The 26694-nt window shown below is 42.7% G+C and overlaps 1 protein-coding gene across 2 annotated transcripts in view; it reads right to left on the bottom strand.

Moving 5' to 3' along the window:
• Window positions 1–19949, bottom strand: part of gch1 (GTP cyclohydrolase 1) — a 60713-nt gene extending 40764 nt beyond the window's left edge. For both annotated transcript variants that reach the window (XM_041213901.1, XM_041213902.1), the window contains exon 1: window positions 19486–19949. In XM_041213901.1, the coding sequence (XP_041069835.1) occupies window positions 19486–19831 (346 nt within the window). In that variant the 5' untranslated portion in view covers window positions 19832–19949. The remainder of the gene's footprint in view (window positions 1–19485) is intronic.
• Between the last annotated feature and the right edge of the window lie 6745 nt (window positions 19950–26694).

Genomic DNA, 26694 nt, shown 5'->3' with positions numbered 1-26694 from the left:
ACTAATACATAACCATTTGTTGCTCAGAACATCAAAGCAGCGCAGTAGGATGTTAATTTCCTGTCTGCAATCCGTAATCTACGGCTGTAATCATAGAATCCAAAGTGCACATCTCTTTGTTGTTAAGAACAAAACGCCTGCACTTCATTTGTGGGCTTTATAGGTTGCATTTCAAAAAGAGCACACAGGTTTGTAGCTGTAATCACAATGTTTTGAAATAGTTTACTGATAGTATTGTTAGTGCATGGCTTAAGTATACTTACTTAACACTGTATTTTTGACATACTCCTATCCATGTTCTGGCTTCCAATTACTTATAATTAATGCAACCTTAGTGTGCATTAAATAGAGAATCATCCTGATGACAATTATTTGTTGCCCATCATCAATTGCCCTCGAGAAGGTGTTGTTGAGCCCCCTTCTTGAACTGCTGCAGTCCATGTGGTGTAGGTATACCCACAGTGCTGTTAGTGGGGCGGGGGGGCAGGCTTTTGAGCCAGCGACAGTGAAAGAACAGCGATATATTTCCAAGTCACGATGGTGTGGGGCTTGGATGGGAACTTGCAGGTGGCGATGTTTTTATGTATCTGCTGCCCTCGCCCTTCTAAATGCCAGAGATCGCGGGTTTGAAAGGTGCTGTCGAAGGAGCCTTCTTGAGTTGCTGCAGTGCATCTTGTATATAGTACACACTGCTGCTGCTGTGCTTCGGTGGTGGTAGGAGTGAATGTTTAAGGTGGAGGATTTGGGTGGGGGTGGGGGAGCAACAAAGCAAGCTGCTTTGTTCTGGATGGTGTCGAACTTCTCAAGTGTTGTTGGAGCTGCACTCATCCAGGCAAGTGGACAGTATTCCATCACACACCTGACCCATGCCTTGTAGCTGGTGCACAGGCTTTGGGGAGTCATGTGGTGGAATACTCGCCACAGAATTCCTAGCATTTGACCTGCTTTTGTAGCCACAGTATTTATATGGTTAGTCCAGTTTCTGGTCAAGGGCAACCCCCAGGATGTTGATAGTGGGGAATTCAGCAATGGTAACGCCATTGAATGTCAAGGGGAGCTGGTTAGACTCTCTCTTGTTGGAGATGGTCATTGCCTGGCACTTGGACGGCCCAAATGTTACTTGCTGCTTATCAGCCGAAGCCTGGATATTGTCCAGGTCTTATTTTATATGAACAATGACTGCTTCAGTATCTGAGGAGTCCCAAACAGTATAGAACATTGTGGAATCATCAGCAAACATCCCCAATTCTGACTTTATGACAGAGGGAAGGTCATTGATGAAGCATTAATGAGGATGGTTAGGCCTAGGACACTACCCTGAGGAACCTCTGCAGCAATATCCTGGGGCTGAGATGATTGACCTCCAAAAACCGAAACTGACTGCCTTTTGTACTAGGTATAACTCCAACCAGTGGAACAGTTTTCCCAATTCCCATAGATCTCAGTTTTGCTAAGGGTCCTTGATGCCACACTCAGTCAAATGCTGCCTTGATGTCAAGTGCAGTCACTCTCACCTCTGGAGTTCTGGAGCTCTTTGCGCATGTTTGGACCAAGGCTGTTGTTAGGAAATAGAGATAGTTTAATAAGTTATATTGGTATTTATTGGTGTTAGGAATGTGTTTTAGCTTTAATGTTTAAGTTTGATTAGTATTTTTGTACCTGTGTGTTAAGAAAACGTCAAGCAGAGTTTCAGTTTCACTTTAAAAGGTGCCTGCATTTCTAATGAGAGTTATGACTGTCAGAGAGATTAAGCAAATGAGTAGAAAAACTGGGCTGTTGTCCAGCAACAGGGGTCCAAAGAGGCAGGTCCCTCCCACACACACAATAGAAACTAGAAATTGTAGTTTTTGAGTTCAGTTTTGAAGGCAGTTGCCAAGCAAAAGCAGCCTAGAAGCTTCAGATACAGTTGCAAGCTAAAGAAGAAACCTCCCAAGAATCCAAGGGAGTGAAGCAGGAGGAAGTCCCAAACAGGCCTTCTATTAAGAAGGACAGGGGCCTGGAAAAAGGTCCTGTTAAGTGAAGTTAAGATTGAGGGGTAGAAAAATGCTTCAAGCTTAAAGAGATAAAGGCTTGTCAGAAGCTAGAAGGTCCAAAGAGGCAACTGAAGGTCTGTAACTCTTTGCTATTGGCATGTGAAGCAGTGGTGTACTGTTGACAGCTGACTCGGTGAGAGACAGTGCCTGGAAGAAAGCTTGGATGCATGTGGAAAGTTCAAAACCTTGGAGGTGAACTTTGGCAGACAGCATCTGAGAGTGTGTGTGTCAGTTTGGGAGAAGTCTCCAAAGCGAGTGCTTTGAGTGGAGATTGGAAACCCTTGTGTGAAAGACAGAATTCAGCGAGACTGGTAGGCTCATGGTATGACAAGTGTCTGGGGAGAGTGGAGGAGAGATCCAAAGCATCTGCTTGAGGTGGCATCTGTCACTTGGCTTCAGAGTGTGGTGTGTCTGACCACAGGTCACCTATTGGTTTACATGGACTGTGTACTTACTGTGGACATTAAAGTATAAGATAGCTTTTGTAACTTGTGTTATCCTTATAAATCTGTATATGGTAATGCCAAGCCACTCTCTACGTATCTAAACAAAAAGTTTGGATCTATCAAGTCAGGTTCCACCCTGGAATCAGGCTTGTCCGTTGTAACACCAGCTGGGATCGTAACATTGTGATGAAGTCAGGTACTGGGTGGTCCTGGCAGAACCCAAACTTAGCGTCAATGAGCGTGTTATTGCTGTGCAATTCACTTGACGGCACTATCAATGACACCTTCCATCATTGGTGATTGAGCGTCGACAGATGGACTGGTAATTGGCTGGGTTGGATTTGTCCTGCATTTTGTGGACAGGACATACCTTGGCATGTTTCCATATTGTCAGATAGATACCAGTGTTGTAGCTGTACTGGAACAGCTTGGCTAGGAGAGGGGCTAGTTCTGGGGCACATTTTCAGTAGTACTACTGGAATGTTGTCAGGGCCCATAGCCTTTGCGTATTCAGTGCATTCAGCTGTTTCTTGATACCACATGGAACAAATGGAGTTTTTAAAACAGCATACACATTCCTAATTCTAATGACACAATGATATTTATACCCATTTATTTTACATTAATGCAAGTCTCAATGTAGTAAAAACTCAAAACTTTGCAAAATTGCTACAAGACGAACTGAGTCATATATAAGACAGATCATGCAAGGGCAATTTTCTTCCCTCAAAGGATATTAGTGAAGCATCTGGTTTTTATGACAATCAGGCAGCTTCAACGGCACTTTTACTGGTATTTTTGTTTCCAGATATAACCAAGACTGGGGAGAATGCTTTTTTATGGCTAGAAACAACAGAGTCCAGTAATACAGAAAGCAACACGTAAAGAGGACACTCAATAGAGTGTGTACCTCCACCATGCTCTGTTAACTCAATGCTATTACAATTATGTAGCTCTTCCTGCCTGGTTGATGCTCTGTAACTACAAAGGTGAAAAAAAGAAATATTTTTATTAAGTGCTTCTATCTTACTGAGATGATTCAGGCCAATCCACATCCAATAATCTGCTCTGAAAACTCTGTTCACATTTTGACAGCTGTGACAAATTCCACCATAGCAGTTGTGATAACAACATTCTAAAAAAAACTAACAGCAATTTGCCCTATGTCCCAGTGTTGACGGATCCTTTAAAAAATTCCATGATCCAGACCTGCACCTTCACCAAAAATGAATCACTTCTTACTTGGACCATACTCTTGTGTCCCAAGTTTCATTGAAATCCATCCATTAGTTTGTTTACTAGATTGTTTACAAGCAAACAGGCTAACAAATAGGGGCATAGACATTATCTTCACTTACCTTCAGTGGCAGAGCTAATTATATAGAATTGTTTGATTCTTTATAAATCCAATCAGTTGTAATTAACAGGAACATATTTCTTGCACTTTCAGTTAGTGGTTAGATGACCAAATAAATTTTAGATAAAAGCAAAATACTACGGATGCTGGAAATCCAAAACAAAAACAAAAATACCTGGAAAAACTCAGCAGGTCAGGCAGCATCTGCGGAGAGGAGCACAGTTAACGTTTCGAGTCCGAATAACCCTTCAACAGAACTAAGTAAAAATAGAAGAGAGGTGAAATATAAGCTGATTTAAGGGGGGGTGGGACAAGTAGAGCTGGATAGAGGGCCAGTGATAGGTGGAGATAACCAAAAGATGTCACAGACAAAAGGACAAAGAGGTGTTGAAGGTGGTGATATTATCTAAGGAATGTGCTAGGACAAGCAACGTACAGATAGCCCTGGTGGGGGTGGGGTGGGGTGAAGGAATCAAAAAAGTCTAAAAGGTAGAGATAAAACAACTGATGGAAATACATTTAAAAATAATGGAAGTAGGTGGGAAAAGAAAAATCTATATAAATTATTGGAAAAAAAAGGGGGGGAAATCGGAAAGGGGTGGGGATGGGGATAAATTTTAGCTTTTATTCAGGGGTAGAGACTGCAGATTTATTTTTACATATTTCTCACAGCTAACAGTGAAAGGACATATCATGTGTCACTACAGAATATAGTATTTAGCAATGGTCAGCAAAACAATTATAGATGTTGTTGGAAATTTATAATGTGACAATTTCGGCAACATATCCTTTTCATGAGTAAAATTTCAATCATCAGTGGATATGAAACAGCAAACATGATGACAGTACACCTTTCAAGAAATTGAGATTAAAGTTGACTTTACCAGTTTTTTTTCAGGAATTACATCACAAAAAGACAATCTGTTGATATGGTAACTGTCTGGTTTGCTGCAAACATCTCCGTGTACACCCCAGTGATGGAAAAAACTAATATAACAAAGCAACAAAAGTAGCTTATCAACACGATTGTGATGTGAGGAAAAACTGAATGAAGGATATTAAACAAAATATGTCATTGTGTAGCACTGGATAAAAACAAAATGGTACACACCTTCTTAAACTGCTAAACGTTCTTACTCCAAAACATAAATTTCTACTTTAAATTTTCTCTCTAGTTGTGAGATGTCCAAATATTTTGATAGATGTACATTACTGTGCTTACTGCTTGGAGCTATGCCTTTGTGCACTGCCGCCTCTAGTACACTGTGGCTTGCCTTAGTCATGTGTCTGCTGAGGTCATCTTGGGTGAATCAAAGGCTTTAGGAGAAGCCATTTTTACCCACATGAAACATGGTGTCAGGAGTGGGTAGCTGAAATCAAGTGGATTTTGATAGCTGGAAGAGAGCCAGCCACCAGAAGAGACAGCAAAGAATAATTAAAACTTCAGTCTGCAAGTTTGTGCAGGACATTAACTATTGGGTACTGACGTGTCAGTATTGGCTCCTATGGAGAAGGCAGCAGATGAGAGAATAAAATGGAATTTCTTTCCATCTTAAATGGCAGGGCTAGGAAATTGCAGAATTAAACAAGAAACCTGAACAAATAAAGTAGTAACTCTTATCAGTGCTGGGAAGAGTGTGCTAGATATTGCATCCTGGACCTCACTAAGGAGCAGAAAAGCTAGTCTTATGAAATTTTGTAGGCTTTGAAGGCCCACTTTGAACACTCCACTTTGATAAAGAGCCAGGCAGAGCACAAACATTCAGAATCACAGAATTGTTACAATGCAGGAGACCATTCGGCCCATTGTGTTTATGCTCGCTCTCCAAATGTATAACACAGTGCCATTCTTCTGCCTTTTCCCCATAACCCTGCACATTATTTAAATAGAAACAATCATCTAGTGCCATCTTAAATGTCTCAATTGAACCTGCCTCCACCACACTTGCAGACAGCGCATTCCAGACCCAAACCACTTGCTGTGTGAAAAGGTTTTTCTCCCAGCACATTTGCTTCTTTTGCAAATCACTTTAAATCTGAGCCCTTTCATTCTCGGACCTTTTACAAGCAGGAACAGTTTCCTCCTTTCTACTCTATCCAGCACTCTCATGATTTTGAACACCTTTAGCAAATCTCCTCTTAGACTTCTCACCTCCAAGGAGAAGAGTCCCAATATCTCCAATCTATCTCCATAACTGAAGTTTCTCATCCCTGGAACCAATTTTGTAAACCTCTTCTGCACTCTCTCCAATACACTTACATCCTTCCTAAAGTGTGGCACCCAGAACTGTACACAATACTCCAGCTGAGTTCAAACTAGTATTCTATACAGGTTTAGCATAACCTCCTTGCTCTTGTACTCTATGCCCCTATTAATAAAGCCTAGGATACTGCATGCTTTATTAACAGTTCTCTGCAACCAGTCTTGCCACCTTTAATGACTTATGCACATGTACATTCAGGTCCCTCTGCTCCTGCACAGCCTTTAGAGTTATACACTTTAGTTTATATTGTCCCTCCATGTTCTTCCTACCAAAGTGAATCACCTCACACTTCACTGCATTAAACTTCATCTGCCACCTATCTGCCAACTCCACCAACTTGTTTATGTCCTTTTGAAGTTCAATGCATTCAACAAAAGTCAGCCCACTTGGCAACTTGGAACCTGTGCAAAGCAATTATCACCTTGGTCGTACACTGTGAAAATGAACGGCGAGATATATTGTCACAACCACAGACAGATAAATGCAACTGGAGAAACTGCTTCTTCACAGCAACAGCTGATGAAAAGGAGTTGATTTTTCCAACTGCACAGGGAACAAAATTACCATTAGTCCCAGAGGTCAGCTGCTCCCCAACAAATACAGTGGATCAGCAGCAACATTCGCCATGACAACAACATTCCCCAGAAAGGCAACATCACCTGAGGAACCAGCAGACACCAGATAAATAACCAACACCCGCCCGCACATGTACCTGTACCATTAGAAAACCTAAACCCTAAGATTGTGTGTGCAATGCATGTGTAGAGATAGATAAAAGTGAGATAGACTGAAATGAACAGTCATTTGTTCTCCGTGATGACTTTCTTTATAGGCCGTAGATGTGGCTAACTTGCAACTGCAAATGATAATACATGCAATGTGTGTTTTTTCTTTTTATGAAAAGGGGAATGTTTGGAGTAATGCCTTTGTGCACTGCTGCATCTTGTATACTGTGACTTGTCATAGTCAGACTGCTAAGGTCATCTTGGGTGAAACAAAGACTTTGGGGAGAAGCCATTTTCACCCACCACAATGGAACACTTACCTCATAATCTGAAAACTCACACTAAAATGGAAGAAAACAACCTGAGGCTCCCATGCTCAACTGTTTGAGAGAGTGAGTACCAACTGTAAACACCAAGAGGATTCTAGGCATATGCTGAATTATCTTATGTTTTGAGATGACAGCAAGATTGCAAATTGATATTCACTTGGGAAAGGTTGCACAAGTCAACTAACATTTATGGAACTGTACTGCATCAAGGAAAGCCAGGTGTGGGGAGCATGCAAGAGGGAGGGTTCAGTATATGTGTTAGAGGGAAAACTGGAACGAAAAGAAAGCAAAAAGTGGGAAATAGAAATACTGGTCTGAACTGGTCTTGATTACCTTAAAACTGAACACCAGTAAAAACTGGGAAATAACAGTACTGGTCGGAACTGTTTTTTTCCTTCTGGGTAAAGACTTGCATTGATATAATGCCTTTCACGACTTTACTGCCAATTAACTTGAAATATAATCATTATTGTAATGTAGAATGCATGGAGTGCAGCACACTTGAGAGCATAGGAAGTCCATGTGTGCAGAGAGTGGGTCCACGCTGAGAGGGAATGCCAAAGTGAGAAACAGGCACAACCGAAGAAAAAGAAAGCGACTATGCTCTTGAGAGAGAGTGGCCATAAGAGAAAGACTCAGGGAATCAGACAGTGGATGAGTGAGCATATGTAAAAGCATGTCAATGGCAGAACAAGAAATCTCAATACTAAAAAGTGAGAAAGTGGACACGTGAAAGATGACAAAACAGGAGAGCAAAGAAAGAAGAGTGAAAGGGCATGGAGACCAAAGCACAGAGAGAGACAGACAGATAGTGTGTTTGTGTGCTTCCAAACACTCATTGGAACAGGAGAAGGCCATTCAGCTCCTAACTTGTTTCTCAACTCCATCTCGCTGTCTCGGTTCCGTAACCCACAATACCCTTGTCAAACAAAAGTTCACAAATCACAGTTTTGATCATTTTAATTGTTCTAGCCTCAACAGCTTTTTTGGGGTGAGGAGTAGAGCTGGGGAAAAAGCTTCAGATTTTCATTACCCTTTGTGTGAAGTAGGGTTCTCTGATACAACACCTGGATGGCATCTATGGCTTAACTCTAACTTAAGGTTATACCTTTTGCCCCTTTGTCTTGGGCTCCCCTACCAGAGTAAATAGTTTCTATCTATCTACCATACCAACTCCTTCAATCATCTTAAAGATCACCCCTTAATCTTTTATACTTAAAGCCCTAGCATGGGTCCCTGGGAACACCACCAGCCATGTCCTGCCAATTTGAGTGCATAGCCATTACCCTTACCAATTCCTGACCCAGATTACTTCATTGCTTCTACATCTCTCATGTGGAATCGCATCCAATGCCTTCTGAAAGTATGGATAAATAACATCCAAAGACAATCCTTTATCTAACACATTAGTTACTTCCTACAAAAAAAATCAACTATGTTTATTAAACATGGCTTGTCCTTTACAAATCCATGCTGGCTCTCTTTGATCAGATCATTTTTATGTGTGAAGCATTAAAGCTAAAATGGTTACTGTGTATTGTGAGCACTCTTTTGGTTTGCCTTCAACACTGTCTGAATGCAGGTGCTTCTTACATTTGGCATGGGTACCCCAACGGTTAGTTAACATCACCATAAATGGCGACTGTGCAGTTGCATGGTTTGGTACAATCAAAATAGAAGTCAATGGCAAGTCAGGCGTATGTAAGCAACCGGGCTTGTTCAAGTATCTTTTAAGTTACATGGCTCAAGAAGAAGAAGAATTATTGGAGCAAACAAAACAATGTTCCCAAAATGGAGTAAATTCTAGAGAACATGCAGCTGCAGGAGCAGATAGTCCGTGGTCTTGTGTCCCAGAAGATAGACAACAACCTGTTCTTTATTGATACAGGGGACGCAAAGAAGGATTTGGAAAATTGAAGCCTTTGTGATCTAATTCTACAATCCCCGTCGTAATAGATTCTCTCTTACGCTATTGCTCTCTTGGGCAGGAAAGCGAGAGGGTGGGAAAGTGAGACCGGACGCGAGTGAGCAAGAGCATGGGATAGCAAAACAGAATAGAATGGGTGTACTCTGTAGTATAAGGGTCTGCCACATATAGGGTTAAAGTGGGATTGAGTATAGTACCGCCCAGACAGTGATGTAAGAGAACACATGACTAACACTTAGAAGTCAATGAGGTGTTGGACAGAGCCACATGCAGACAGCTCCAGCTTGTACCCTTTAACTACTAGAACTATTCACAAATATACAGTAAAGACTTACTTACATAACTTGCTAAAGACTACAAAGACTTCATCAAATCTACTGAGATGTAACTAACACCACACAACGTAGTAGCAGCAAAGGGACTAAAATCCAGAACCTCGCTAAAATGCAGAGACAAATCGAAATGTTGGGATATTGAGAAAAATACAACAAAGCATTTTGACCTGAAAAGAAGCTTCAGAAGCAGACGTACAGAGGAAAGATCATCAATAAAAAGCTCCAAAGAAAAGCTAGGAAGCTGAAGGCAGAGATTTAAAATTCCTTACTGCAGCAGATGACTCCATTGCAGCTCCTTTGTGATTTGAACCTGGACTTCAAGAATACAGAGTCAGCAGAGCGAGATAAATCTTTTAAAATTCCAGGCTGCAGAAAATTCCGAGATATCTTTAAAGTGATTCAGTGTCAGAAATGCAGTTTGAAAGAAACCCATCACTAAAACCCAATCCCTGAGCCAAAGCCTGAACACATCAGAGTCCAAGCTCATCCGGAAAAGAAGAGAAAGAATTGAGTATTTCAGGAATATTGCATTGGTTCAGCTCAGTAAAAAACAAGCAAAAGCTCAAATTTAATGGACTCTAGGGTCAAAAAAGTAGAATGCTGAACAAGGGAAATCTCAGGCAGCCAATCCAGACAGCCTTTGTTAAAATTTTATTTCAAGCTAAGTGCCATTGCTATTGTTGCGGAGCCCGCCAAAACCAGCAAGCGCAGGGAATCTCTGTCTCTGAGTGAATGGCGACACCATCTTGAAATTCAGCTTAAAACAGAACATACACTTTTAAAATTTTGAACATGAATTAGAACTTCACACTTGTAGGTCAGTTTGGACTAATCCAAGGCGCAGATCAATCACAAAGCTGGGGACTTGAGGAAAAGAAAGATTAAAATACAGCATCGTTTCAGGTTTAAATTTAAAAAAAAGTCAGTAGAGCAGGTGAACACTCCTTCACTCAGTAGGCCCGGTTGCAGATGACATTATTTCAAGACAGGGAATTAATGAGTCATCCACAAAATTCAAAGAGGTACTAAAAATAATTCGATATATATTTTAAGGAGCAATAAAATACTCAAAAGAACCAATTCCAACAAGAGAGTCAAAGATCTGTACAGGATGGCAAAAGGTAGCGAGTACTGAGATTTAAAATTGGAACTCAGTGACAGAATAGTGGTAGGGGCAGTGGATGATGTACCCTCTGACCTTCTACAATCAAAGGAAGATCTCTGGAAAAGGCAATCCAGATAATGATACGGTCAGAAGTCAGAGCAGCAGAGGACCATTTTAAGGAGGGAGAATAAATCATGGGGCAGAGGCCAACCCACAGTCCAGCTAGTTAAGCAACAAAGACACAGGGACACTCTAGGCCAGGGAAAGCAATATCCAAACTGGCTAGCAAAGTGACCATGCCAATGCTGTGGAACGAAGTATCTCTACAGGCGAAATCAATATCCTGCGACTTCAACCCAATACTTTCAATGCAGCAGGATCAAAAACTATGGCAAACTGTGCATGGCAAAAACTCAAATGCACAGAAGACCCAAAGATTATCAACAAGGTCGAGACTGCAATCCCCAAAGACATATAGCCATGCTTCGTGGGTCAGGTCAAAGCTCTTGGTTTCTCATTATGGAACATGTGTCGACATTTCTGGCAATGGCCATTAGACACAGGAGCAAGCGTAACAACCCTGTCAGACAAAGAACCATGGTTGAAAGACCTCTGGCTCTGAACGACAGACACACCACTCTATAGGCCTGGAGGAATCAGACTTCCAGTCATTGGTATGATCCTGAAACTACTAAGGTATGGTGGTAAATAAATCTTCGAACTGATGTACGTCATCCATAACCAGCAGGGATGCCCACATAGCCTTGGGTCTCCTCAAAGGCAGCACAAATGTGTCCAGACTGGGACTTCCGCTCTGAATTGTCTTCTTGCTTTGTGGAATGGGTTTGTCCATTCTCGTTCCAGGTGCCAGAAAACGTTCAATGGTCAGATCAGATAACCACCCAGGAGGTAACCATTATGCCTCCAGCGGATGATGTAAGAGAGCGTCCAGCCTTCTGTTAAGCCTTCCGGCTCCAACGATGGTACGGCAGGTCAACTCTGCAACCACTGCATATATGGTGCAACTCCCAGCCGGCATGCCAAAGCCTAAAGAATTGTTGGAACCAGATGGCAGTTGTCCATTGCCAACAGGGAAACGCAGAGGGGCATACCACTAAACCTTATTCTCGTCATGGGAATGCACTTCCTCAGCCACAGAAGACATTGAGATGACCCGCATGATGACAGGAAAAAGCAAAGGATGCAACAAGGAGATGAGAACAATGTTCATCCACCCCGCAAGAAACGAGTTAGAGTAGCAACCACCGACCCAACCAAGTGCGGTTCAACATGAAGGAATGGAAGTAAAGGATGAAAAAGATACCCGGATGCCAGCTTAACATCTAAACCAACAGCAAGAACCAGCAATGACAGGGCCTACCACTCCTCTGACAGTAGTGCGAACACAATGTGGAAGGGTTATAAGGTCTCAAAGCCACGTGAACCTATGAATTTAAGGACTTGAAGTGGGGGGTGGGGTGGGGTAGGGTAGTGATAATGTTGTAATAGTGTGCGGTAATACTGATAATGTAGTAATAACAATGTAAGACATGAAGTAAACAAGTATAATACTAAATACATTGGATAAAGACTTGGTAGGAAGTGTAGTAAAAGGGACTGGCACATATAGGGTTGAAGTGGGACTAAGTATAGTACTGCCTACACAATGATGTAAGAGAACACATTACCTGCACCGAGGGGTCAGTGTGGTGTTAAACAGAGCCACATGAAGACCTAAGCATGGAGACAGCTCCAGCTTGTACCCTTTACTGTGCATTTTTAAGTAGTTCTAGTAGTTAATAAAGACTGACAGTTAACCTACTAAAGACTACAAAGACTTCATCAAACCTGCTGAGGTGTAACCAAAATCCAACACATCCTTCCCTCAGCACACACACTTGTGCACTTTGAGAGTTAGAGACACAAATGAAGTGGATGCTTTAATTATTACATTCCTTTCAATCTGCAGAACATGCATTCCACAAATTGTGTAAAATAGAACATGAAGTGTCAATTATTACATTCCTATGTCTGTGAAATGTACGCTTGCTAAATGTTGCTGTAATGCATCATTGTTATAAGCCCAATTCTAATTCTTTGCTTCATTGATTAGAACCCAGAAACAAATTAATTGGGCTGCATTTTATTTCACAATACACGAGCACATTGAAACCAATGTTTAGGCTCACTACAATATGCAGTGAACATGTATTTTATTTTTAAAAATCCTGAATCCTGCTTTACAGATACTCTTCTGATTTCAAACACCACAATACCTTTCCCCTTTGACCTGTTTTATTTTCTTTCCTCAGCCCTACCATGATTATTTCCCAACCTTTAAACCCACTTGACTTAAGTGGTCTTTGGTTTAATTCCTATGTACAGTGTCATGGAAAATCAACTACCATATATCCTTGCTTAAAAGTTGAATTTTAGACCAAAATTCATGGGATCAACTTTTACATGGGTAATGTTTTCAATGGGTTAACATGCATGCATGATTTGTGGCAAAGAAACTGTCTCAATGGAATAAAGTAAAAAAAAACTCTAAGTGTCATATTATGATAATCTGATCACTTTAATGATTTGAATAAATAAAAAAACAAACGCAGAAATGTATTGCGCATTTACTTACTGGCACTCATGTTCATTAATATTTATACATTTAAAATTAAATCCAATCATTATCTCCAGGATGATACTTTGATTCTGAAATTTTTGGGCTTTGATTCCTGAAAGACTAGGATCAACTTTTACATAAGGTTTATGAAAAATTATCTTTAGGCCAAAAATCATGGGGTTGGTTTTTTTTTCACACGAGTATGTATGGGAGTTACTTTGGATCACAGCATGATTCCATGTTTTTCGTCCCGAAAATCATGTTTTTGCATATACTTGGTGTATAAGTCAATTCACCTTTACAGCTATGGGCATGCTACATTTGCATTAGTAATCAGCCTCAATTTTTCATCACACAAATGCATGCTTTACTCGCAGGTACCTTAGAACTGGGTGCAAGGTATTGAGCAGGCAACAAGGGCTGTTTTGTGAAGATGCATTGGAGTTTACGACATACCCACAGAAAGCAGACTCCCGTGTGGCAGATGAAAAAGAAAGAAATCACACACACCCATGCCAGCAGTTCACTTTTATACTTAGCATATAAGTAGACACCCATTTTTGAAGGGATCTTGAGGCTTCAAGATCGACTTATATACCAACAACTACAGTATGATATGAATGTGAAAGGAATCTCCAGATGACTCCAAAATCATTCTATCATGAGACAACCAGGGTGGTAGAAGGTGAACTAGACTGGGTCCTGGTCTCTTTTGGTCTAATAGCTCCAATGTAAAAGTTCAGAGACTAATACATTGCACAATTTTTCTCGTAAATAAAAGTATCACTTCCTACTCTTCTTGAAACTCTTGAACGAAGTGATTGTGAAAGCAAACATTATTCATAGAATGACTCATAAGGGGAGGAGTTGTTTCAAATTACAGGAGCAAATTCAGGAATGCATGAAGTTTGTTCTGGCTTTGGCACAATTATCTAACAGAAGTGGTGGTGTATTGGACAGTGCCAAAAGAAATAGATGCATATACCTTTGACACAATGGCAAAGCAGTAAAGGTGACTGCATTTGTAATAAACAGATATCTTTCTTTATTCTAGCAGGCTAAGGGTTATCTTAACAGTTTTGCATTATAAAGAGCTGCAGGACATAATCAGGACAAATATAGTGCTAGAATTTCATTAAGCTCTTGTGTACATGCAAATATCCAGTAATTAAGAAAGCTAACAGAAATGTTATCGTTTATTGTGAGGGGAATTGAATACAAAAGTAGAAAGGTTATGCTTCAGATATATAGGGCATTGGTGAGGCCACATCTGGAGTACAATGCATAGTATTGGTCTCCTTATTTAAGAAAGAATGTAAATGCATTGGAAGCAGTTCAGAGGTCTACTAGACTAATATCTGGAATGGGCAGGTTGTCTTCCGAGGAAAGATTGGACAGGCTAGGCTTATATCCACTGGAGTTTAGAAGAGTAAGAGGTGAGTTGATTGAAACACATAAGATCCTGAGGGGTCTTGACAGGGTGGATGTGGTGAGGATGTTTCCGCTTGTGGGAGAATCTAGGTCTAGGGGTCACTGTTTAAAAATAAGGGGTTGCCCACATAAGGCAGAGATGAAGAGAAACTCGTTCTCTCAGAGAATTGTGAAACTTTGGAATTCTCTTCTTCAAAAGGTAGTGGGAGCAGAGTCTTTGAATGTTTTTTTAAGACAGAGGTAGATTCTTGATGAGCAAGGAGGTTGTAGTAATCTGATATGTAACATACCTTTAAGACAAGTATTGTATTGTAAAGTTACATGATATTAATACTCAATAGCAGAGTAGCACAGGCTACCTCTGTGTGGGAGAGTCTTGAGTTAGACACTGATAAATGAAGACAAAGTTTTAAGTTATGAGCTGCTGCTGAGTTTAGTTTGTAAATAAACAGCATGTGTTTATTCTAACAATGATCTGACGTTCTCTGTCTCTGTGCCAACTCGGTCACCTCGAAACAAGTGTGCAACCTGGATCCTTTAGACCCAACAAACCAAAGACACTGGATCCAACAGAAATGAAAGGTTATTGGGGGTATAAGGGAATGTGGAGTTGAAGTTACAATCAGAACAGCCATGAACTGGGAGTGCCCTTTGGTATGCACCAGCAAGAGTGTCTAGAATGGTAGTGATGTGCTGTGATTTGCCTAGTGAAGCAGACAGGACGGGGGAAAGAGCAGGAAGGCGATGACTTCCCTGCATCCTCAGAGGAGGAAGAGAAAGAGTAGCAGAAGCAGCAGATAAGGGGAGGCCTATTATGGCCAGAGTCTCTGTAGCTAGTTGCCCACAATGGAGCCATACAGATATGGTTCAGATAAATTGTGTGCGCGAAGCCATATGGCACAGTAATGTTGAAGCTTCTGCATTCCTCATCATCCTCCCCACACACACACAACATTGCTACCGTCAGTAATCCCTTCATCTCATTGATACCTTTGCTTGTGGATTGGCAGTTAGCAAATATAACACCCATTCAAGAAAACAGAAACAGAGAAAACAGGGAACTACAGGCCAGTTAGCCAGGAAAATGCTGAAAACTGTTATGAAGCAAGTCTTTAGCAATGCACTTAGAAAACTTGCAAATATTAATGCTCAGATATTTGGGTTCGTTCAGGCAAGTGACAGAAAGTCAGCATGCAAGTACAGCAAACACTTCGAAAATCATGGTAGGATCAGACAAACTCAAAAATGGTTTTACAAAAGAAAAATCCCACAAATTTATTAGAGCATTTTGAGGATATAACTACCACAGTAGATAAAGGGGAAATCAGTCGGTGTAGTATACTTGGATTTCCAAAAGGCATTCAATGAGGTACCATTAGCATAGTTAGAGGATTAGAGGCAGCCTGCTCATTTGCCTTTGGGTTTTGAGGTCTGTGAGCAACCCACCTGCACCTGTGAAGGGGCAGACTCAAGCCATTGAGAGAGGAGGCAGCATGCAGGCCTCTGACTGAGACATTTGGTGGTGGTGGTGGTGGTGGTGGTGGTGGTGGTGGTGGGGGGGTGCACAGAGAGAGGGGGTGGCAGGGAAAGAGGGCCGATAAGAGCAAGAACTGGGAGCATCTTGAGCAGAATTCCCACTTCCATGCTCCCTATTTCTACCTCCCTTCTCATGGCACACCTGTACTTTGCAGCTAGCTAACAGTTGGACTGCACTTTTCTGAACATTAATGAGGTGCTGAATGGCCGAGATGAGGCTTTCCTCCCTCCTGTTCAAACTGGCAAATGAGTGTGCAGGTCATTGTTGAAGACCAGCATACAGTTGGTTGCCTGTCACATGTGATGCTCCACATAGGTGGATATCAGCTCAAGGACCGGAGATTTCATGGCACTCAGAAAGACTCCTCCAATCTCTCTCTAATGTTGTGCAACGCTGACAGAACCTCTCATATTTTCCAGTCCTGCTTCAGAATAGTTCTCTTTGAGTCTCTAAAGCTCAGCATATGCTTCCAGTTCAACAGGGCTGGGAGGGTCCTGTGCTCACCAATAGGGATTCTCCACTGCCGTCCCTGCCTTCAGCATCTGCTCACTTGTGATGTGTGACTCACCACTGACACTCTAGCTAACCCTACCAAGGTGCACATGGGTGATCTGGAACACGGTACCCATGAGCCATGTGACATTGTTCCATTAGATTCCTGAGGAATCCTCAGGCTCCTTGGTCACAGTTGAAGGACCTTTGGGAGATGAAAGGCATGTATTAGAACTGACAAGGGGAAAGGGTTCAAAGTCATCATTATGCAGATGCTCATATTTCAGTTAATGGTGATAGCAAATCAACACACGTGATTGCCCTGTGCCACGCAGCAGTGTGATACCCAATTCTGTCAACAGGTATCTGGGAGATCTCTATTTTCCATTGCTAATCTCCAGATACTCTACAACTCCGCAATCTCCTGCCTTTTCCACTATGGCAGTTAGGGTGGCAATTACTGGAGGCTCAACACCCCCCCACCCGATTCTCTGACTCTCCCTCGTGTCCTGTGCAGTCTTGCCCTGCCAGGAGAAAAGCCAGAATTATGAGTGAGAGAAATGGATTGTGTGGAGATGATGGAATGACAACATTTGAGGAGGGAGCTGTGGTTATGAGATGGCGATGGGATGAGGCCGACTGTCAGTGTTGGCATTTCAGATGAGGATGTGAGGCGTTGCCTGGAGAGAGAGAGAGAGAGGGAGAGAGAGAGAGGAACAAGCAGCACTGCAAGTTGTGTTGGTTTGAGGAGAGCTGTGCAGAACACTGAGAAAGTCAGACACTTGGAATGCTGCTCCCCTTTCCAGACCCGATGAGGTGCCGGAGAGGGGGGGGATGGGGGGAGCAGCAGGTTGGGGAGTGGGCAGTTTTCCCACAATGTGCCTCTGTCAAAATATTTGCTTTATTTTTGTTCATGGGGCCATTCTAGCCCCTGTAGGGGTTAAATATTTAAATATTTTGGTGTAGGTTGTCATCATACCCCACTCTGATTGGCTGGGAAATCAAGAAGTGGGATGTTAATGCCGTGTCAGAATTAAAAATGGTGTGGGAAAGCCTGCTCCACAAAATTTTGGGGTTCTCAACCCCACTGCCTGCTCAACACCTCCACAACCCCAGAAACAGAAAACCCACAAGAATGGCAATTGAAACTACCTCAGCTACTCGTTCCTGCTGAGTGGCTCAAGAATTTTGAGAGTCAAGCTTGAGATTTGTTCATCCTAGAACAAAACGTAATGGATGAAGGGGCCTAAAATTATAAGTTCAAATCTCTACTTGACACATCACGTACGCTTCAGGCAAATGATAAGCAAATAAACAAGGCCCGCATGCTTATCAGCTCACCCGAAGATTAGGAGTACTAAGTTAACAAAATCTTTTAGTTAAATATTTGCTCTGAAAATGGTTCACAAATATACAGAGAGAAAATGTAATACATATATAACCAGCCCTGATTAAAACAGCACATTCAGGTTAGCTTGGTTAGATGTTAATAAAAATCTGGGAGAATGTGGGTCCTAGAACTCAATCAATAAACCAGTATAATTCCTGCAATCAACCTTATTCCACTTTTTGAAGCAGCATTATCTCATAGTACCACAGTGCTCCTGGAAAAAATTGCAAGAATAAATCAATAGGGTTTTGAAGTTACAGGTGTGATTAGTATATTCCAACACAAAGGTTAGTTTTGATGAGTCATCCTAGGCATACAAGCACAATTACATTGGGTGAAAGTGAGTTAAGGGTTTGCTTGCAATTAGAAATCTCCTTTCATCAGTGTTAAACCATGTAAGAACGCCCTACTTACATGGGGCCATGGCATTTACGACCAATTGAATCATAAATTAAAATAAAATGCGATCTAAAAACTGATGTCCTCAAAACTGTATCAAGTATTACTGAAGGTACAGGTCGTTTTAAGTGTATGTATCTGGCCATTGCTGTAAAGAGCATCGCGCCAGTGGAGTACAAAGCTGCTTACACATACAGCTAAAGGGATCACAAAAGCATACATTGTACATGGTCTCATTTTTCACAAAGCCGAATTTCCTTCCTCCCTTGTAATAAAAAGGAATTTGCAGAGTAATCAAAGATTAGCAGATTTGTCGTCACACAGTTACCTGCATTTAGCAAATTATTAGATGCTCAAACAAGACGCAACGAATAAACGAAGCTGAGCAGCCGTTACAATAGTGTTGAGTGCCTTTTAATAGCAATGACTTTATTCAAAAGGCTTGGCAATGCGCGGGTTTAGGAACATCGAATTACTGGCATATTCTCAGACACAAAGTTTTTTAAAGTCATTTATCATGGCAGTTCAGTTTATTGTTTTTTCAATATCAGGATGGTACGCAGGGAACTGTAGAATAGAAACCTGTTCACGTTTTAGTTAAGCTGTAAAGGAGACCTTCCCCACCGATCCCCAGGTCAAACATTGAACAGGTTTAATATTGGGTCTTCTAACTTTTGGTTAAAGCCATGATTCCTCGCCCACCTAGCCAGGGATGGTGGTAAGATTAGGCGAAGGGAGAATGAACACAATATTTCTACATGACTGTCAAACAGGAAATATTTTGCTGAGCCGCCGCTGATTAGTCTTTAAGTCCTTTGGTAAGAGAGAAACCAAGAGACCAAAACATATGAGTTGCTTCCTATTTGCCACGAGTCAGAATGCGTACTTCGAAAGCAGAGATACCACCTCCGAACAACTATCTCTTACAACTAAACGACAATCTTCTAATCGATCAAATATTTATATTATAACAGAGGTCAGGAAACTTCTGAAACATTTTAAGTTGTTTGTCAGAGAGCGAGAGAGAGATGGAAGAATTTTTTTTAGGTATAGAAGCGGGAGTGAACACCTCAGTTCCTCGTCAGCCGACACTACCTGAAATCTTCTCCTGGTAACCTTTGGTGAAGAACTGCATGGCCGTGGCGGCTCTCCACGGTGTCTTGAGGAGCCCTTGTCGCTCAGGATCCTCGCCGAGCCCCTTCAGAATAGCCGAATAGGCGGCTTCCAGACCCGGCAAACTCAGCTGGTTGTCCTCGACGCTGCGGGTCCGCTCTTCCAGCCACTGAGTCGCCGCTCTCTGCTCCTGCTGCCGCCACTCTGGTGGCTCCGAGTGCCCATTCACCCAGCCGCCAGCACCAGGCATGGGCACGTTGCCGGAAGCCGTGCCGCCGCTCAGCCCCATGGCCTTGCCCCCTTTAGCTAATGGCTTTCCGCAATCCATGGACCTACGTGCGGAACAGGAGCGAGAAGCCACAGGAACACCTGACACGGGGGCAGGAGGGATGAGTTGAGTGTTTGTGAATGTGCGGGACAACAGGGAGCCGCTCACTCAAACACAATCATGGTTCCGGCTACTTTAATAGGAGGAAGTCTGCACTGGCGCTGTGCCATTGGCTGCCGAGATCTTCACGCAATGACTGCGTCATTCACATTCATTGAGAATTATCTGAGATCAGCCTCAAGTGTCCAAAAACAGGGCAGCCAGTCCAGTCACAGTCAGTTAGCCCATTTACAGCCAGTCCAGTCACAGTCAGTTAGCCCATTTACAGCCAGTCCAGTCACAGTCAGTTAGCCCATTTACAGCCAGCCTAGTCACAATCAGTTAGCCCATTTCCAGCGATGGCCTAGTGATGTTGTCACAACTGGACTAATAATCCAGAGACCCAAGGTAATACTCTGGGGACCCGGATGGTGGAATTTGAATTCAATAAAAATCTGGAATTAAAAGTCTAATCATGACCATGGAACCATTGTCGATTGTTGTAAAAACCCTTCTAATTCACTAATGTCCTCTAGGGAAGGAAATCTGTCATCATTAGCTGGTCAAACCTACACGTGTCTCCAGACCCACAGCAATGTGGTTGACACTTAAATGCCCTCTGAAATGACCTAGCAAGCCACTCAGTTGTAACAAATCACTACAAAGTCACTTAAAAGTAATGAAACTGGAAGGACCACCTGGCATCGACCTAGGCACCGGAAAAGACAACGGCAATTGCAGCCCTGTCGACCCTGCAAAGTCCTCCTTGGTAACATCTGGGGGCTAGTGCCAAAATTGGGAGAGCCGTCTCTCAGACTAGTCAAGCAACCATCCGACATAGTCATCCACATGGAACCTTATCTTACAGATAATGTCCCAGACACCACCATCACCATTCCTGGGCATGTCCTGTCCCACCGGCAGAACAGGTCCAGCAGAGGTGGCGGTGGCACAGTGGTATACAGTCGGGAGGGTGTTCCTCCAGACCCCATGAAGACTCATGGCATCAGGTCAAACATGGGCAAGGAAACCTCCTGCTGATTACCACGTACCGCCCTCCCTCAGCTGATGAATTAGTGCTCCTCCATGTTGAACACCACTTGGAGGAAGCACTGAAGGTGGCAAGGGCACAGAATGTACTCTGGGTGGGGGATTTCAATGTGTATCACCAAGAGTGCCTCAGTAGCACCACTACTGACCAAGCTGGCCGAGTCCTAAATTACATTGCTGCTAGACTGGGTCTGCAGCAGGTGGTGAGGGAACCAACAAGAGGAAAAAACACACTTGACCTTATCCTTACCAATCTGCCTGCCACAAATGCAAATGTCCATGACAGAATCAGTAAGAATGACCACCACACAGTCATTGTGGAGACCAAATCCTGCCTTCACATTGAGGAAAACACAATGGAGGGTGTGTGGCACTACCACTGTGCTAAACGGGTTGGATTTCGAACAGATCTAGCAACTCAAGACTGGGCATCCATGAGGCATTGTGTACCATCAGCAGCAGCTGAATTGTACTCGAACACAATCTGTAACCGAATGGCCCGGCATATCCCCCACTCTACAATTACCATCAAGCCAGGGGTTCAACCCTGGTTCAATGAAGAGTGCAGGAGAGCATACCAGGAGCAGCATCAAGCATACCTAAAAATGAGGTGACAACCTGGTGAAGCTATAATACAGGACTACTTGCATGCCAAACAGCATAAGCAGCAAGTGATAGACAGGGCTAAGCGAACTCACAACCAATGGATCAGATCTAAGCTCTGCAGTCCTGCCACGTCAAGTCATGAATGGTGGTGGACAATTAAACAACTCACTGGAGGAGGTGGCTCCACAAATATCCCCATCCTCAATGATGGAGGAGCCTAGCCCATCAGTGCAAATGATAAGGCTGAAGCATTTGCTACAATCTTCTGCCAAAAGTGCCGAGTGGATGATCCATCTCGGCCTCCTCCAGAAGTCCCCAGCATCACAGATGCCAGTCTTCGACCAATTCGATTCACTCCACACGATATCAAGAAACAGCTGAAGGCACTAGGCACTGCAAAGACTATGAGCCCTGACAATATTCCAGCAATAGTACTGAAGACTTGTGCTCCAGAACTTGCTGTGCCCCTAGCCAACCTATTCCAGTACAGCTACAACACAGCTATATGGAAAATTGCCCAGGTATGTCCTGTACACAAAAAGCAGGACAAATCCAACCCGTCCAATTACCGTCCCATTGGTCATCAGCAGTGCTATCAAGCGGCACTTGCTCAGCAATAACCTGCTCACTGACGCCCAGTTTCAGTTCCACCAGGGCCACTCAGCTCCTGACCTCATTACAACCTTGGTTCAAACATGGACAAAAGAGCTGAACTCCCAAGGTGAGGTGAGAGTGACTGCTCTTGACATCAAGGCAGTATTTGACCGAGTGTGGCATCAAGGAGCCCTAACAAAACTGGAGTCAATAGGAATCAGGGGGAAAACTCTTTGCTGGTTGGAACCATACCTAGCACAAAGAAAGATGGTTGTGGCTGTTGGAGGCCAGTCGTCTCAATTCCAGGACATCACTGCAGGAGTTCCTCAGGGTAGTGTCCTCGGCCCAAACATCATCAGCTGCTTCATCAATGACCTTCCTTCCATCATAAGGTCAGAAGTGGGGATGTTTGATTGCACAATGTTTAGCACCATTCGTGACTCCTCAGATACTGAAGCAGTCCATCTTCAATTGCAGCAAGACCTGGACAATATCCAGGCATGGGCTGAAAAGTGGCAAGTAACATTTGCACCACACAAGTATCAGGCAATGACCATCTCCAACAAGACAGAATCCAACTATCGCCACTTGATGTTCAATGGCATTACCATCACTGAATCCCCCACTCTCAGCATCCTGGGGGGGTTACCATTGACCAGAAACTGAACTGGACTAGCCATGTAAATACTGTGGCTACAACAGCAGGCCAGAGACTAGGACTCATACAACGAGTAACTCACCTCCTGACTCCCAATGCCTGTCTACCATCTGCAAGGCACAAGTCAGGAATGTGATGGAATACTCCCCACTTGCCTGGATGAGAGCAGCTCCCACAATGCTCAAGAAGCTTGACACCATCCAGGACAAAGTAGCCCACTGGATTGGCACCACATCCACAAACATTCACACCCTCCACCAATGATGCAAAGTAGCAGCATTGTACCATCTACAAGATGCACTGCAGGAATTCACCAAGGCTCCTTCGACAGTACCTTCCAAACCCACGGTCACTACCATCTAGAAGCACAAGGACAGCAGATAGATGGGACACCACCACCTGGAAGTTCCCCTCCAAGTCACTCACCATCCTGATTTGGAAATATATCACCATTCCTTCACTGTCGCTGGGTCAAAATCCTGGAACTCCCTTCCTAACAGCACTGTGGGTGTACCTTCACCACATGGATTGCAACAGTTCAAGAAGGCAGCTCACCACCACCTACTCAAGGGCAACTAGGGATGGGCAATAAATGCTGGCCCAGTCAGCGAAGCCCACATCCCATGAATAAAAACAAAGCCAGCCCAGTCACATCCAGTTAGCCACAGTCAGTCATTTAGCCCAGTCACAGTTAGCACAGCCATAGCTAGTTAGGCATAGTCAGTCAGCCCAGCCTAGTTACAATCTGCACAGCTACAGCCAGCCCAGTCACAGGCAGCCCAGTCACAGCTGGCACAGCCATAGCCAGTTAGCCCAGTTACAGCCAACCAGTCAGCCCAGCCATCTCAGTCTCAGTCAGCGCAGTTACACTCAGCACAGCTACAGCCAATTAACCTAGTCACAGTCTGTCAATCCAGCTAGTTAACCCAGCTACAGTATGGACAATGATTCTTGATCCCTACACACAGGTGAAGAGCCCAAGAAATTCAGCACAAGCACAACTTCTTGTGGCACTGGAACATGTACAATGCTATCTGGTAACGGAAGACAACTGAGTGCATCTGCATTTGTAACATGCACACCAGGACGGTGCATAAAGGTGTATTCATACATCGATAACATCTAAGCCCAAATTTCCTTATCAATTCAGGAACTCTTCCTATTCTCATTTGAAATAGTTCTGACCAGCTGAGCTTAGTTTTTGAATACCTGCTGAGGTTATTGGGGGAATGGCTTTATCCTCACTAAATAAATCCACTTATTGTTTTTTGGTCTGACACTACAGTGAAATATCATCCATGCAGGTACTGGTGGAATTTGTTAACTCCAAATATCACTGATAAACCTTCTTTATCAAGTTGTGAATAACCCTTCTTGGCTGCAGAGAGTGTTCTGGAGACTTAGCCAGTTGGCCTTTTGAATTTGATTTCTGTCTTTTCTTCTGTTTGCTGCAGAGTTTTGGCTTGTCCTTCATTTTGATTTCACAGTCGGCCAGATTCCTCTCTGCAGAAATGTTAACTTGTTTTAAATCGGTGTTGAAGCTTCGTTACCCACTCGCAACTTGGAAAGTTCCAAGACTTTTCCTTCTAACATCTCTTTTGTTTCACTCAGCTGATCCTTCAGCTCTTCTGTCTCCTTCTTGTATCTCTTGCCTTCCTCCTGGAACATTGTTGAGTCTTCTCTGCCAACTGTTTCTTCAGTTCGTTCAGAATGGCGCTGTATTTGTTTTGTTTCTTTTTATGATTTTCCAGTGGAACCAACTCTGACCCAAGGGATCTTTGCATCCTTTGAAGGTCCTTAGATTCTCCTGACACATTCCAAAATATACTGACATATTCCTTTATCAATTCAGGAATTCTTCCTGTTCTCACTTGAAATAGTTCTGACCAGTTGAGCTTAATTTTTTGTAACCAGTCGCAGCCTAGAAGACTAAGTCCTTCACCTGTCACTATGATCACTGGAAGCTGGGCTATCTGTTGCCTATAGGACACAGATACTGTGGTGATGCCCTTTACCTGTATTGACTCTCCCGTGTATGTCTTCAGTTGAGCCGTGGTTTGCTCCAGATTCAGAGGCTGGGTACCTTCATGTAGGTATTTAAATGGGAGGCTCTGACCGGTGGTGGTTATCTTTGTCACATCCCTAGGTTTTAAACAATTCTATCACATTTTGCCTGATTGGCACAAATCAAAAAAAATATTCATAACCAGCAAATCAGAGCTCTTTCTGAACCTGGGGAACTTTACCAATAAAGGTAGACCCCGAATGACTCAAATGGCTTACATTGAAAGGTCATCGATTCAACCATTAACCCTCTTTTCCTCTCTCCAGGTGCTGTTTCCAGCATTTTGATTTTTCAAGTGACTTGATTTTCCCTAAACCCTTTGCCCTCATAAAACATCAAATCGCCATGGCTAAAAATCAAGTAATTTGCTTTTGTTAAAACATAAATTTCATATTTCCCAATCTAGATATATCTATTATAAAATCTTACATACACATTTGTATGTAAATGTGTCATGCTTAAATTACACTTCCCTTATAGTGAAGATTGACAGCAAGTACACGTGAGGCTGCAATCCTCAGGATGCAATAGGCTGAGTTACAGAGTGTGCAGAATCTCCCAGCATTAATTGGTGCAATTTTCTAAGCAACTGGAACTCTATCTTTCCTCAGCTTTAATAGTTATGATTTCAAAACAACCTGGAGCTTTATTGAATTATTTTGAAGTGGTTTTTCTAACTTCAAAAAGAGATTGCTGTTAGAGATGGTGCTGATTAGAGTAACTGAGTTTTACTTCTATGCTTAAAATTTAAAAACCGTTTATGTAGATTAGTTTATAGAGCTGTAGTGAGTAAAGGAATCACCAATTATTTAACATCAATAAAAAAAATTAAAAAGCACTTTTTTCATAGAATGGGTTACAGCACCAAAGGAGGCCATTCAGCTCGTCATGTCCACACCAGCTCTCTGTAACACAACCCAGCTAGTCCCACAGTTTTGTCTTTTACCCATAGCCTTGCAAGTTTTTTCTATCTTAAATTGATGTCCTCTGGTTCCTGACCTTCTGCAATGGGAACAGTCTCTCTCTATCTACTCTATTCATGATTTTGAATACCTCTAACAAATCTCCTTTCAACTTTCTCTTCTCGAAGAATAGCCAAGTTTCTCCAATCTATCCCTGCAACTGAAGGCTCTCATTCCTGGAACCATTCTCATAAATAATTTCTGCACCCTCTTTAATGTCTTCATATCCTTCCCAAAGTGTGGTGCCCAGGACCGGACACAATACCACGGTTGAGGCTGAACCAGTGTTTTGCAAAGATTCACCATAACATCCTTGTTCTTGTACTCTAGGCCCTATTTATGAAGCACAGGATCTTGCATGGGCATGTCTTATTGGCCACTTTCTCAACCTATCCTGCTACCATCAATGATTTGTACACAGAGGTCCCTCTGCTCCTTTAGCTCCTTTAGGATTGTACCCTTTATTTTATATTGCCGTTCCTAATTTTTCCTACCAAAATGTATCATCGCACACTTCTTTCCATTAAATTTCATCTGCCACTTGTCCACCCATTCCACCAAACCTGCCTGTCCTCTTGAAATCTATCACTAGCCCCCCAGTTCACAATACCTTTTAAGTTTTGTGTCATCTCCTAACAAGCCTTTTCCATAATTCAATGAGATCATGACTGATCTGCCCATATATCCACCTTTACTCCATATCCCTTGACACCTTTGGATGACAAAAATCTATCTATCTCAGTTTTAAAATCTGAGCTCTAATTTTTAGATTATGCCCTTGGTTCTAGACTCCCCAACCAGCTGAGATAGTTTCTCTCTATCTACACTGTCTGTACCCCATAATATTTTGAAAACTTTAATCAAATCACCCCTTGCCCATCTAAATTCC

The sequence above is a fragment of the Carcharodon carcharias genome, chromosome 20 (assembly GCF_017639515.1).
Source record: "Carcharodon carcharias isolate sCarCar2 chromosome 20, sCarCar2.pri, whole genome shotgun sequence".
NCBI lineage: Eukaryota > Metazoa > Chordata > Chondrichthyes > Lamniformes > Lamnidae > Carcharodon > Carcharodon carcharias.
The sequence above is the reverse complement of the archived record's forward strand: the minus strand, read 5'-3'. Positions and strand labels throughout refer to the sequence as shown.